At 38.9% G+C, this 14,467-nt stretch overlaps 1 protein-coding gene across 2 annotated transcripts in view; it reads right to left on the reverse strand.

Annotated features, from left to right (window-relative positions):
• The window catches only part of ITGAV (integrin subunit alpha V), a gene marked incomplete at both ends in the record, with an annotated part of 83,677 nt that overhangs the window by 56,977 nt on the left and 12,233 nt on the right, over window positions 1-14,467 (reverse strand). For both annotated transcript variants that reach the window (XM_080689614.1, XM_080689613.1), the window contains one exon: window positions 12,699-12,829. In XM_080689614.1, the coding sequence (XP_080545740.1) occupies window positions 12,699-12,829 (131 nt within the window). The remainder of the gene's footprint in view (window positions 1-12,698; window positions 12,830-14,467) is intronic.

Consider the following 14,467-nt stretch of genomic DNA (forward strand, 5'->3'; position numbering starts at 1 on the left):
ACACACACTCCATTCACTGCTTTTAGTGCCTCCAGCTTCAACAGACCCATGACTTCAAATAACCATCTTTGCAAGAAGTTCACTCAAAAAGAAAGGTTTTTTTCCTAATCAGAATTTTCCTTCTGGAAGTTTTAAAATACTTTAATATCAGGCAGATGCTTCACTCAAACCAAGTGTGCACAGAGTAGGTGGGAGGGAGAAAAGGAAAGTCTCTCCCCAAACACACTGACAAGAAGTTCATTCATGACCTGGTTGAAACTGGCAGCTATTCTGGGACAAAAGAGAGAAGTAAATATTTGAGCCACAGCCCTGAAGTCACTATTCCAGGAGATGCTGGAACTCCCCAGATAGCTTGGACTATGCCACCACCCTTGAAAAGGAAATAGGACACAGACGACTGCAGAAATTCCAGGGCTGGAAGAAACACTTCTCCTGACAATAACGGAGATTGCAAAGATTCCTGTTCAGGATTACAAAACACATCCGAAGATACCGTATCCCCCACAAGAATAGAGATGAGAGAAATTCACCCTCTAATATATCAATTAACATAAGATTCAATTGCTACCAAAATACAGAGGGAAGTGTTGCTAGAGAGACTTGAAATAAATTAGCAAGAAAATTACTGGAAACTTAAAATTTTAATGTCTTCTCTGCCAACTTCTGAAACTTACTATCTGCATTTTCTCAGACTCACAAGACTAAATGCTGAGGCCAGAAGCAAATGAGGAGAGGAGACTGCCATAGCATTTGCCTCAGCAATGAATTCACAGCCAGCTCCTCTCATTCCTCTGTATTCAAAGGCTGTCAAAGCATTCTGCATTCAACTTCCTGAGAATACTTATTTTATTTTATTTTATTTGTACTGAGGGTGGAAAACCAGAGGCTTTTCTACCTCTGGGCTATACTCCCAGACCTATTTTATACTTTATTTGGAAACAGGGTATCACTAAGTTGCTGAGAGCCTAAGTAGCTGAGGCTGGCTTTGAACCAGTGTGGTCCTCCTGTCTCAGCCTCCCAAGCGCTGGGATTACAAGCATGCGCCACCACGCCCGGCTGAAAATACTTATTTTAAAAACTAAGAGTTGGGCTTCATGGAACACACCTGTAATCCCAGTACCTGGGAATCTGGGGCAGGAGGATTGCAGGTTCAAGGACAGCATCAGCAAGTACTGAGGTCTCTCACCAACCTAGCAAGACCCTGTTTCCAAATAAGAAATAAAATAGGGCTGGGGGTATGGCTTGAAGGTAGAATCTGGTTCAATCGCCAGTACCACAAAAAATTCAAAAAACAAAGATACCTTGTCACCTTTAATGCTAAATTTTTTGTTTCTTCTTTTCACGCTTAGTGAGATTAGTCAGTCACAAAAAAGAAGAAACTGAATGTTTTCCCTAATATGCGAAAACTAGGGAGAAATATAACAGGAGGAACTCTAGATGAAGAAGGAGATCCTATATAGGAGCAAATAAGGCACCCTTGCCGGGCGTGGTGGCGCACGCTTGTCATCCCAGCATTCGGGAGGTTGAGACAGGAGGATCGCGGTTCGCAGACAGCCTCAGCTACTTAGTGAGGCCCTCTGCAACTCAGTGAGACCCTGTTTCAAAATAAAGAATAAAAAATAGGGCAGGGGGTGTAGCTCGGAGGTCAAATGCCCCTGGGTTCCATCCCCAAACCCGCAAAAAAAAAAAAAAAAAATAAGGCACCCTAACTGAGAGGATGAGAGGGGGGAAGAGGAAAACTCTCTGCAGCACATTATGTACTTAAACAAACATATCAAAGTCATTCACTAAGCCAAGCATGAGAAGGAGGGATAGAGAGGGAATGGGGTGGGGATTGAGTAAGGGCTAATTGGGTAATGTGTGCATGTGTGTCTGCACAAGTCTTTTATCCCATTAAGATGTATGACAATGCACCAATAAAAAATATACAAAAATAAAAAATAAAGCACATCCATCCTTTCGAACAACAAGATTATTCCATTCTTTTTGAAAAGGCCAAAGTGAATAAGAATACCAAACCATTAGGAAAACAAGATAGTAAACTTTTATTTACATGATAAATGTGATTTTACTCATTAGGTTCCCATTCATTACTATGATTTGCACAAATAAAGAAATGATTTAGGCCCTTAGAATATTTTGCTAAGCCGGGTGTTGTGGGACACACTTGTAATCCCAGCATTCGGGAGGCAGAGACCAGAGATTTAGGTTCACGGCCAGCCTCAACTATTTAGTGAGGCTCTTCACAACTCAGTGAGACCCTGTTTCAAAAAAATAAAGAATAAAAAATAGCGCTGGGAGTGTAGCTCGGAGGTAGAATGCCCCTGGGTTCCATCCCTGGTACCATAGGGGAAAAAAAGAATATTTTGCTAAAAAAATATTTTTAATATAACAATGATTTTTTTATATTTTATTCTATTCAAACAATGCCAGCCACATTAATTATTTAATAAAATAGACAATTTGCAGATTTCCACAGCTTTTTACTTCAAATACTCCTTCTGCTCAGTTGCTCTTCCTAAAACAAATTTGCTTGAAAGAAAATTTAAAAAAAACTTCCAATAGGCCTTTATTTATTTAAAATTTTACCACTCAGAGGAAGAAATTTCTTTGATCATTCACTAAACAAATAAATCAGGGGTACCTCCTATTTCTAAATGTTAGATATTCCGAATATGGCAGTAAATAAAACAGATAAGGTCCTTGCTTTTCAGGGAGAAATAACAAGTATTTTCAGAGTCACAATTACTATATAAGAAAACTAAGAAAATCACAAACACTACAAAAGAAAATTGAAAGTGATGTAGTCAGACATGCTACTGGTATCATGCCTTTATTTATAACTCAATAGTATAGTTCACTGAATCAGAGCTGCCAATATTCAAATATTAACATCTCTGAAATAATCTGAATGCATATTTTAGTTGACAGTGATATATATTTATCATTAGTAGTACGTTTTCACACCATTGGTACCCTTACATTTACAGTCAATTGACTAACAAAGATTCCAAGAAAATTCAATAGGAAAGAAATAGTCTTCAACAAATGCTGCCGGGCAATTCGATATTCTTAATCAAAAAGATTTGGATTTCTACCTCCTCGAGCCATACCAAAAAAAATTAATTCAAAACAGATCTAAAAAAATTTTAAATGCAAGAGCTAAAACCATGAAACTTTTAGAAGAAAATAGAGAAATGGCAAAGGGTGGGGGGTTGCATGCCTGTAATTCTAGTACTCTTAGGAAGCTAAGACAGAAGGATCTCAGGTTCACGGCCAGACCCAGCAATTTAGTGAGGTCCTTTGCAGCTTAGTGAAACCTTGTTTCAAAAAATAAAAATAAACTGGGCGTGGTGGCGCACGCCTAAAATCCCCGCGCTTGGGAGGCTGAGACAGGAGAATCGCACAGGTTTGAAGCCAGCCCCACGCGCTGGCTTAGGAGACCCTGTTTCCAAGTAAAAATGTAAAAATAGGTCTGGGAGTGTAGCCCGGAGGTAGAAGGGCTTCCAGGAACCCCAGTACCACCAAAAAAATAAAATGAAATGAAATAAAATAAAACAGAATCCTACTAGGTTGCTAAGCGTCTCACTAATTTGCTGAGGCTGGTCTTGAACGTGTGATCCTCCTGTCTCAGGCTGGCCCCCAAATACTGGGATTACAGGTATATACCACCACACCCAGATACTTTTCAAAATAAAGAGATATAAGGCCAGGGATGTAGGTCAATTGTAGAGTGCTTGTCTGGCAACACACACACACACACACACACACACACACACACACACACACACACACACCACAAATATATTTACACATTTGACCTGGGCATGTATCTCAGTGGTAGCGCACTCTCCTAATGCTTGAAAGCCCTGGGTATAATCCCAAGCCCTGCAAAAATAAATAAACAGATGTGGTGATAATTTAATAGACCAAGAAAAAAATAGATAATACAAAATGAAAAACCAGAAGGGGCTAATAAACATGAAAAAACACCAACTTCACCAAAATGAAAGAAATGTAAATAAAATAAATGTCTCACCTGTTAGACTAAGAAAAATGGTGTTAAATTTGATTTAAGTATAATTTGTATCACTATTTTTCTATTTGGTAAATGTGTAACACAAGTTATAAAAACATACTTCTTTGAGACAGGCATGGTGGTGCACGCTTGTAATCCCAGTATTTGGGAGGCTGAGACAGGAGGATCGCATTTCGTACACAACCTCAGCTATTTAGTGAGGTTGCAACTCAGTGAGACCCTGTTTCCAAATAAAAAGTAGGACTGGTGGGTATCGCTTGAAGGTGGAAGGCCCCGGGGTTCCCTCCCCCAGTACTGTAAAAAAATATATATATATTCCTTTGACTTCTAAATTTTATTTTCAGAGATTAATAATTTAAACCAGGTGTGGTGGCACGTGCTTGTAATCCTAGTATTTTGGAGGCTGAGACAAGAGGATTGCAGCTTCTCAGCCAGCCTCAGCTATTTAGTAAGGCCCTCTGCAACTTAGTGAGATCCTGTTTCAAAATAAAGAATAAAAAAATAGTGCTGGGGTTGTACCTCAGAGGTAGAATGCCCCCAGGTTCAATCCCCAGTACCATGAAGGGAAAAAAAAAAAAAAGAATGGAATATTGCAGAAAACAATTCTTTAAAGTCAAATTCAGATATTGCTGAGAACCAAAATAGAAGTCAATGATATCTGACTTGGTAAAGAAATACAGTTTCTTAATTTATTTAAAAATTCTAATAGAGCCGGGCGTGGTGGCACACACTTGTAATCCCAGCGCTTGGGAGGCGGAGACAGGAGGATCGCGCAGGTTCGAAGCCAGCCGCTCTGGCTTAAGAGACCCTGTTTCCAAAAATAAAATAGGTCTGGGAGTGTAGCCCGGAGGTAGAAGAGCTTCCAGGAACCCCAGTACCACCAAAAAAAAAAAAAATTCTAATAGACACAATAAGTAGTGGCAAGATGATAGTATTGATGATTTGCTTTACTTTATAACCTTCCAAATTGTTTTCAATGTTCTAAAAACATAACTAAGTTGACTTAAAATGACAAAAGACAGAGGTGTCCGATCCCAAAGTATTTGGAATCACAAACTACTGAAAAGTAATCATATGTTTATAGATATGTTCTGAAACCATAGTCCACAGACATGAGAAAGTGTTATTAATTTAGACAGAACTGCCCAAAAGAAACCTCATTTACATAAAATAAGATACAGATGTCCTCTAAAAATAAGAGTCAGGAAAGCTTATGCAAAATAAAAACAGAATAAACTGCATTTCACTGCGACTGGTACTTATTTGCTAATCCAATTATTACTGTCACAGGGAAGGGAGAATCAAAACCTTCGTCTCCTTCCTTGATCAGTCCAGTGGTTTCCTGGAGCCCAGCACAAAGAATACAGGCCTTTTGAAAACTCCCTCCGCTTCATCAATGCTGGTTTGTTTCCTCTTACTGATGAGAAGGAAAGGATCCTGAAAGCATCTAACATTTTAAAACAAAAACTCTTTACTGGAGATTAAAAAAAAAAAAAAAAAAGCCAATGTTAAGTCTTAAAAGAATGGGTATGAATCAGATCAAACTACAGGGAAGGAGACAGACTTTAAAGGATCATGTGATTTTAGTTTTGGTAAAACACTGAAAATGTTAAAATACTAACTGTAGGAATGTGAGTTAATCAGTAATAAAGGAATTGGGGTAAATGATTCTAAGGTGCTTACCAGCTCTCCAATTATGTAATTCAGAATTAGGAATTACAGCTTATATGAGGATAAACATTTTCATTTAGAGGGAAAAAACCTTGATATAAATTATGTTGTATTAACCAGGGAAGAAACTCTTTTTCTTTTTTAAGTATTTAATTTACAGGACTCTTGCAAAAATTTAGGAAAATCTAGACACAACTTTGGAAGACAAATTCACCAAAAGAAGGAAATTAAGGGAGGCTATTTTGTAGTCTACTTGAGTGTTTTAATTGCAATGAGATAGAAACTGTATAGCACAGAGGCCAAATAGCCACTAAAAGTTTTATATCCTCTCTTAAATACAAAGCCTAGTAATGTGCAGCAAATACCTTATAACATTTTTCTTGAGAAATGGCGTGGGCAGGTTTTCCCACAGCATGCAGCTGAGCCCTTCTGGGAAGAAGTGGTAAGTTGGAGCGAGAAGTTCTGGGTGGGAAGAAGAATCTGACTTCTGACCTCCTGCAGGAACAGACTTTTGGCAGGAGGTGACTGCCGCGCCATATCCGGAATACAAAAGTAGGATAAAAATAAAAATAAAAAGTAGGATAAAAGTAGGAATACAAAAATCCCGTTTTTTAAAGGATACATTTCACACAAACATGCAGGTAGGCCTGTATTTCAAGGCAAGGACTTTGTCAGGGCGGGGTAATACATGTTTTTCTTCAGCCAGTTGCCCAAAGTCACCTAGCAAGTATCAGAACTGGAATCTACCTATATCTTTTAAATCTAGTTTGCATTCCTCATAACCACAGCTGTCAACAGAAAAAATTGAGATGCACAACCTATCTTTTTGGAAAGAACATAATTATTGAGAATATTGAACAATGATCAGTCTATTAGTAATATCTACTTCCTTAATAAAATGTTGTAAAGAGATGACTTTTCCCAAGGATCACAATAACAAAAACTAAAATATAAGTCAAGATATAGTCCACTTAATAGTATCCCCCCAGTCAAGCATGGTGGGACATGCCTGTAATCTCAGTAGTTGGGAGGCTAAGAAAGAATCACAGTTTCAAGGTCAGCATCAGCAACTTACTGAGAACTGTTTCAAAATTTTTAAAAAATAGAGCTGGAGGTGTAGCTCAGAGACAGAATGCCCCTAAGGTCTTCCCCCAGTATCCCCTACACACACACACACACACACACACACACACACACACACACACACACAAAAGGAATATCCACAATTATCTTTATTTCTTTCCTTTTTCCATTATTATTCACTTCTCCACAGCTTTCATATGGGCCTCCTGTAAACAAACTTTTCTTCATGTGCACAGTACTTCCTTGTTTATAAAGTACCTTCATAGACCATGATCTCCTTGGTTCTACATGACCACTTGGAGCAGTTGGTATCATGCTTATTTGATAAATGGAAAAATTGAGGCTGGTAAACAGAAGAAGCCAGTTGCCTGAAGTCACCTAGCAGGTATCAGAGCCTGAATCTTTGCCTACATCTTCTAAGCCTAGTTTGCATTCCTCACAATCACAGCTGTCAACAACAACAACAAAAAAGAACAAGAAAGGGAACAACGCTTACTTATACAAGCAAGATTCTTGCCTGGAAGGAGCTCTCAGTGTAACCAATGTCAATTAGCAAATCATAGAGAAGGGCACCATGGTGGATAGAGCAAACTCCCAACTCCAGCCAAGACATCCAAATCCCAATTCCCAGAACCTTTAATATGAATAAATGACATCAGACAGAAAGAAAAAAAAAAAAAAAAAAAGACCTTGCAGGTGTGATCAAACTAAGAAGCTTGAAATGGGAGGTTGTTCTGGATTTTCTGGGAGGAACCAAGAGGGAGACGGAAGGGTCAGGGGGGAGTGATGAAGCATGAGAAAGACTCTAGAGCCACTATGAGCTTTGGTGATGGAGGAAGGAGCTGCAAGAATAGAAATGCTGACAGCCTCTGGCCAGGTGAAAAAAGCAGAGGAATATCCCTCCCCTCCTCCCCGGCGCACAGCCTCCAGAAGAGACGCAGTATTACTGGCACCTTGATTTCAGCCTAGTGAGCCCCCTTTTGGACATCAGTAACGTTCATGTCAAAATACTCAGTATGACAAGATACCAGGGACCTAAGACCTACAATAATGAGCTCTACAATCTTTTATTTATACTCTCTATGCCTTGGGCTTTAATGGAGAATGTATTCGTTAGGTTGCTAGTTCAGAGTATCTTTTTAACATTTTATTTAGATCCTTCCTCAGTTTGCTTCCAGCATCATTTCTCATCGTGCCCTCAACATTCCCCTACAGCACACATAAACCTTATACCCACATATGTGTAGGTCTCATAGGATTACTTGATTTTTATTCATTAACATCATTAACTAGAGCTGGGCGTGGTGGCACACGCTTATAATCCCAGCACTTTGGAGGCTGAGACAGGAGGATCAAACAGGTTCAGAGCTAGCCTCAGCTACTTAGTAAGGCTCTCAGGAACTTAGTGAGACCCTGTTTCCAAATAAAATATAAAAATAGGTCTGGGAGTATAGCCCGGAGGTAGAAAAGCCCCTGCGTTTCACCCCCAGCACCATTAAAAAAAAAAATCATTGACTAAAGATGTACATGCTGCTTCCTCTTCCTGGTAACCTCTTCCATAGCTGGTGAATGATAACTCACTTTTCATTAGCTAGTTCATATGTCACCAACTGAGCTTAGAAAGCCTTCTTCAAAAGCCCCAGGCAAACTTAGATACTTGCTAATTATGCTTCATTCATTTTGGTATAAATGTATTTCTGTCTATAAAGAAAAATAAATATTGATGTGTTACCACCCTTATCATCAAAGTCATGCTCTGGGTTGGGCATGGTGGCACACTCTTGAGAGGCTAAGACAGTTGGATCAAAGTTTCATGGCCAGCCTCAGCAAATTAAGTGGTCATCTCAATCCCAGCAATGCCCCAAATAATTCTGGGGAAGTGGGCCAGGTGAACACAATGGTGCTGTGAGCCAGGATGTGAGCAGGGAAATAAGGAGAAGCAGTTTGATTTTGACTCATTGACGGATCCAGGATTAAGCATGACTTAAGATGATGGCCAATGAGTGAAAGGATGGCATGCCCTCGACTGAGATTCATTTTTAAAAATTCACAAATCAATAATAGAAAACACATATAAATATATTGAAAGTAGCTCACAGGAAAAGAAATACCTGTGGCTTACAAAGATCTGAGTTGATGAAAGGAATGCAAATTAATATAACAAATGCTACTTTCTCCTACAAAATTGACAAAGAAAAAATAAGGTAAAAAAAAAAGGTGTTGATATAAGGGTCAGAAAACAATTACAGGCATGAAAACCTTTGTAAAAAAGTAATTCTCAATACATAACAAGATTTTAAATGTATACACATTTGAATTCAAAAAGTCCCCAGTTATGACTTTATCACACAGACATAATCATATATTTTGTACAAATACCCGTGGATAAGACTTTCACTATAACAGTATTGATACTAACAAAAGGCTGGAAATAATCTTAATATCCATCAGTAGCTAAATGAATAAAAAGATTCACGCGCACACACACACACACACACACACACACACACACACACACACCAAGAATACTATTAATGATTTACCAAAAGCAAGGTATATTCACATACATCAATAGAGACAGACCTACAACATTTATATTGTTAAGGGGCTGGATTCCAGGCCACATATGATAATAGTATATTTAATATGTTTCTATCTGTGAGTTGCTTTTTAAAATGCATACATATATGTATATCAAAAGTATAAAATGAGCTGGGCGTGGTGGCGCACCCTTGTAATCCCAGCATTTGGAAGGCTGAGGCAGGAGGATCACGGTTTGAGGACAGCCTCAGCTACTTAGCGAGGCCCTCTGCAACTCAGTGAGACCCTGTTTCAAAATAAAGAATTAAAAAAAAAATAGAGCTAGGGGTGTAGCTGGGGGGTAGAATGCCCCTGGGTTCCATCCCTAGTACCTCAAAAAAAAAAAAAAAAAAAAGCATAAAACAACAATGTCACGCTGTCAGGAATGATTGCCTCTGGACAGGCTGGTGGAAGAGTCCTATTTTTCACTGCATGCACTTGTGGACTGATTGAAATTTTTATTAAAGCTGGACATGGTGGCACATACCTGTAAATTCAGTACTCAGGAGAATGAGACAGCAGGATTGCAAGTTTGAAGTCAGCTTCAACTTAGTGAGGCTCTCAGCAACTAAGTGAAACCCATTTCCAAAAATAAAAATGAAAGTAGGATTAGGTGTGTAGCCCAGAGGTAGAAGGCCCCTGGGTTCCACCCCAGTACCCCAATTCCCCAAAAGGAAGCATAATTAGAAAGTGGTTGTTTTTGTTTTGTTTGTTTGTTTGTTTTTCAGTACTGGGGATGGAACCCAGGGGCCTTCTATTTCTAAGCTACAACCTAAGCTCTATTTTTTATTCTTTATTTTGAAACAGGGTCTCACTGAGTTGCAAAGGGCCCCAATAAGTAGTAGCTGAGGCTGTCCTCAAACCAAGATCCTCCTCTCTCAGCCTCCCAAATGCTGGGATTACAAGCGTGTGTCACCAAACCTGGCAAAAAAAAAAAAATTATTACCATGTGCATACATTATTTTTTCAATAAACACACACACACACACACAAAAGAAGCCAAACTTTAAAAAAAAAAAGCAATAAATTATCTTGCAATGCACAAAAAAACTCTATGGTATTAAATACAGAAATAATATCCGAACAGTTCAACTCATCAAAACTGAACTACATTTCTTTTTATTGATATTCATACTTTGTTAGATAATAAATGCTCTGACCCATAATATTCTGAATAACAGGTATTTCTCCATTTGTGATCAAATGGAGCTTGTTTATAAACTCTTAAGAGTTTTCTAAGTATTAGCCATATATGGGGGAAAAAAAACAATAGGGTTTAATGTAGAGAGTTTCAAATGGAAAAAAGTGTGACCTGGTTCCTATTAACAACTGGCTTAATGACTGATCATCACCTTGGCACTTTTCCCCCACGTCAGTGGAAAAGTCCACATCAGGATTTCCATTTCACTGATATAATTCCCAGAAACAGAATATTTTAGAATTAACAAAAAATAATATGGGGTGGGGGGGTGGGGGGATTAATGTTGTCCAGGCTCATTTCAAAGCGCTCTGTCAATGCCAGCAAATCAGAATCATTTTTTTTTTTTTTTTTTGCAGTACTGGGGATGGAACCCAGGGACATTCTACCTCTGAGTTACACTCTCTGCCCTATTTTTTATCCTTTATTTTGAAACAGGGTCTCATTGAGTTGCAAAGGGTCTAAGTAGCTGAGGCTGCCCACAAACCGTGATCCTCCTGCTTCAGCCTCCCAAATGCTGGGATTACAAGTGTACACCACCAAGCCCGGGAAAATCGTAAAAATTCTTATAAATCCACTGTAATAGGGCTGGCGGTATGGCTTAGTGGTAGAGTGCTTGCTTAGTATTCATGAGACCCTAATTTCAAACCCCAGTACCACAAAAAAAAGCAACCAAATAACAACAAATAACTATTGTACTAGAAGTGTCACATTATATCTTTGAGGAGTCACTAAGCTTCTACAATTTTGTGTGTGTGTGTGTGTGTGTGTTACTGGAGATGGAAACCAGGAGCTGTTTTACCTCCAGGCTATAATCTCAGACCTATTCATATATATATACACACTTTATTTGGAAACTGGGTCTCACTAAGTTGCTGAGAGCCTCATTCTGTAGCTTAGGCTGACTTCGAACTTGTGTGATCCTCCTGTCTCAGCCTCCCAAGCACTGGGATTACAAGCCTGCACCACCACTCCCAGCTAGAAATTTACATAAACATATACAACATAATTGTATACAGAATTATGAATATTTTATTTCACTGATGTAAATGAAAGACTAAATTACTTCTCAGCTCCCTTAAGCTGACTGACACTGAAATTTAGATAAAATTATCTTATCAGAAATATTACATATAGCCGGGCGTGGTGGCGCACGCTTGTAATCCCCATGCTTGGGAGGCAGAGACAGGAGGATTGCGCAGGTTCGAAGCCAGCCGCGTGCGCTGGCTTAGGAGACCCTGTTTCCAAATAAAAATGTAAAAATAGGTCTGGGAGTGTAGCCTGGAGGTAGAAGGGCTTCCAGAAACCCCAGTGCCACCAAAAAAAAAATAAAAAAAAGAAATATTACATATAAATTTTCTAATAATTTTGAATAAGAGTTTCTGAGTTTGTAGTGTTTTTGTTTTAAGTAACCTAAATTCATTTTAGCACAGAAGATTCCTCAACTGGTTTTCTGGTTTTCACAGCCCAACCCAAGGCTTAGATTACTGTCGTGCCTAGAGAGCGGACCTGCTTCCATCTGGCTGACAGAAGCAACAAAAAGCTTTCCTGTGCCTGTGAGCTTTTTCTCAGAGAAAATGCAAAAACATAGTAATAGATTTTCCTTAAATTTATGCACATTGACATTATGAATTTAAATAGGAAGATATCTGAAGCAGTGAAAATGTATTCTAACGCTTTAATGTGTCACAAAGTTGTAGAAAAAGTCACATAAATCATTTGTTTCTTTTTGTTTTGCTTTTTGTTTTGTTTTGTTTTGTTTTGGTGGTACTGGGGTTCCTGGAAGCCCTTCTACCTCTGGGCTACACTCCCAGACCTATTTTTATACTTTTTTTGAATTTGGAAACAGGGTCTCCTAAGCCAGCGCGCACAGCTGGCTTTGAACCTGTGCCGTCCTCCTGTCTCCGCCTCCCAAGCGGGAGGATTACAAGCGTGCGCCACCACGCCCGGCTTAAATCATTTGTTTTTATATAACTTTCTCTGTAGTTCTGAGGTTACTGTATTCATTACTTTATTATAAATATTACTTCTTAAATTAAAATTACCATTACTTTAAAAATTCATTAAAAAAAAAAAAGCAAATGACAGAAGTTAACGAGAACGGACAAACCCAGCACCAACATTTACCTGTTGCATCAAATTGGATTGGCTGGCACCGGCGGCTGGAAGACCAGTCACACTTGAGGACTTGCCCTCCTTCCACAATCCCAGGCTGTGTAGTGTTTGCTTTGGGAGCCCCCACCAGAAGAAACATCCGGCTAAAATACAAAAGAGACAAGCAACATGTTAAGCAATATCTTACAGTTTATGAGAATCACTCTCTTAATGTTATCCATAAACACTATGAAAACCCATTCACCAAGGGCATAATTTTCCTTATTCATTTGGCACTTTCTCATATACATGCACTGTTTGGTATACCCATCCTGATAATAGTATAAGATAATTACAGATTTAGAGTCACTTAAAAATGTATGTTGGTTAGCCAGGCAAGATGGCACACACTTGTAATCCCAGTACTTGGGAGGCTGAGACAGGAGGCTCACAGATTCGTGGCCAACCCCAGCTACTTAGTGAGACCATCTGCAACCTAGTAAGACCCTGTTTCAAAATAAATAATAAAAAATAGGACTGGGGATGTAGCTCAGAGGTAGAATGCTCCTGGGTTCCTCCCCAGTACCACAAAAACAAAAATAAAATAAAGAATATAAAATCGGGCTTGTGGGTTTACCTCAGAGGTAGAATGCCCCCTGAATTCAATCCTAAGTACAAGAAAAAAAAAGTATGCTGGTCAAATTGTACACTTTATTTTCGTTTATTTTATTTTGCAGTATTGGGGATGGAACCCAGGGGCATTCTACCTCTGAGCTACACCCCCAGCCCTATTTTTTTATTCTTTATTTTGAAACAGGGTCTCACTGAGTTGCAAAGAGCCTAAGTAGCTGAGGCTGTCTGCAAACCACGATCCTCCTGTCTCAGCCTCCCAAATGCTGGGATTACAAGCATGTACCACTACACCTAGCTTGTACACTTTAAATATGTACAGATTGTTTATGACATATCATATATCTCAGTAAAACTGTTTAAAATATGTATGAAGGCTAGAATCAGAGAAATTTTTCTTTGGGCTTTTGTGATCTAATATGCATTTTCAATTTAAATTTATTTTTAATGGATACATAAAACATGAAAATTATACATATGTATAGGGTGCTATGTGATGTTTTGATACATGTAAAATTATATAACATTTACCTTTTGTTTTTGGTAAAATCATTCAGAATCCTTGTTTTTTGTTATTGTTGTTTTTTTTGTTGTTGTTTTGTTTTGTTTTGTTTGGTGGTACTGGGGGTGGAACCCAGAAAACCCAGGGGCTTTTCTACCTCTGGAATATACTTCCAGACCTATTTTATACTTTATTTGGAAACAGGGTCTCACTAAGCTGCTGAGAGCCTCACTAAGTAGCTGAAGCTGGCTTTGAAACTGTGCGATCTTCCTGTCTCAGCCTCCCAAGCGCTGGGATTACAAGCGTGCGCCACCACATTCAGAGTTATTGTTGTTATTTTTGTTTTGTAGTAATGGGGATTCGCCCAGGGGCATTCTACCTCTGAGCTACACTCCCCCATTTAATTATTTTGTTTGAAACAAGGTCTCACTAGGTTGCTGAGAGTCTCACAACAATACAAGGCTGATGATCGTTCTGTCTCAGCCTCTCAAGTACTAAGACTACAGGTATGTGCCACCACACCCAATTTCTTCTAGCTTCATAAGTGTATAGTACATTATTGGGTTTTTTCTGGTTTTTTTTTTGTTTGTTTGTTTGTTTTTTGGTTTTTTTTGCAGGTCGGGGGATGGAACCCAGGGGCATTCGACCTCTGAGCTACACCCCCTGCCCT

This window comes from Muscardinus avellanarius, assembly GCF_963383645.1.
Source record: "Muscardinus avellanarius genome assembly, chromosome: 2".
In the NCBI taxonomy this organism is placed as follows: Eukaryota; Metazoa; Chordata; class Mammalia; order Rodentia; family Gliridae; genus Muscardinus; species Muscardinus avellanarius.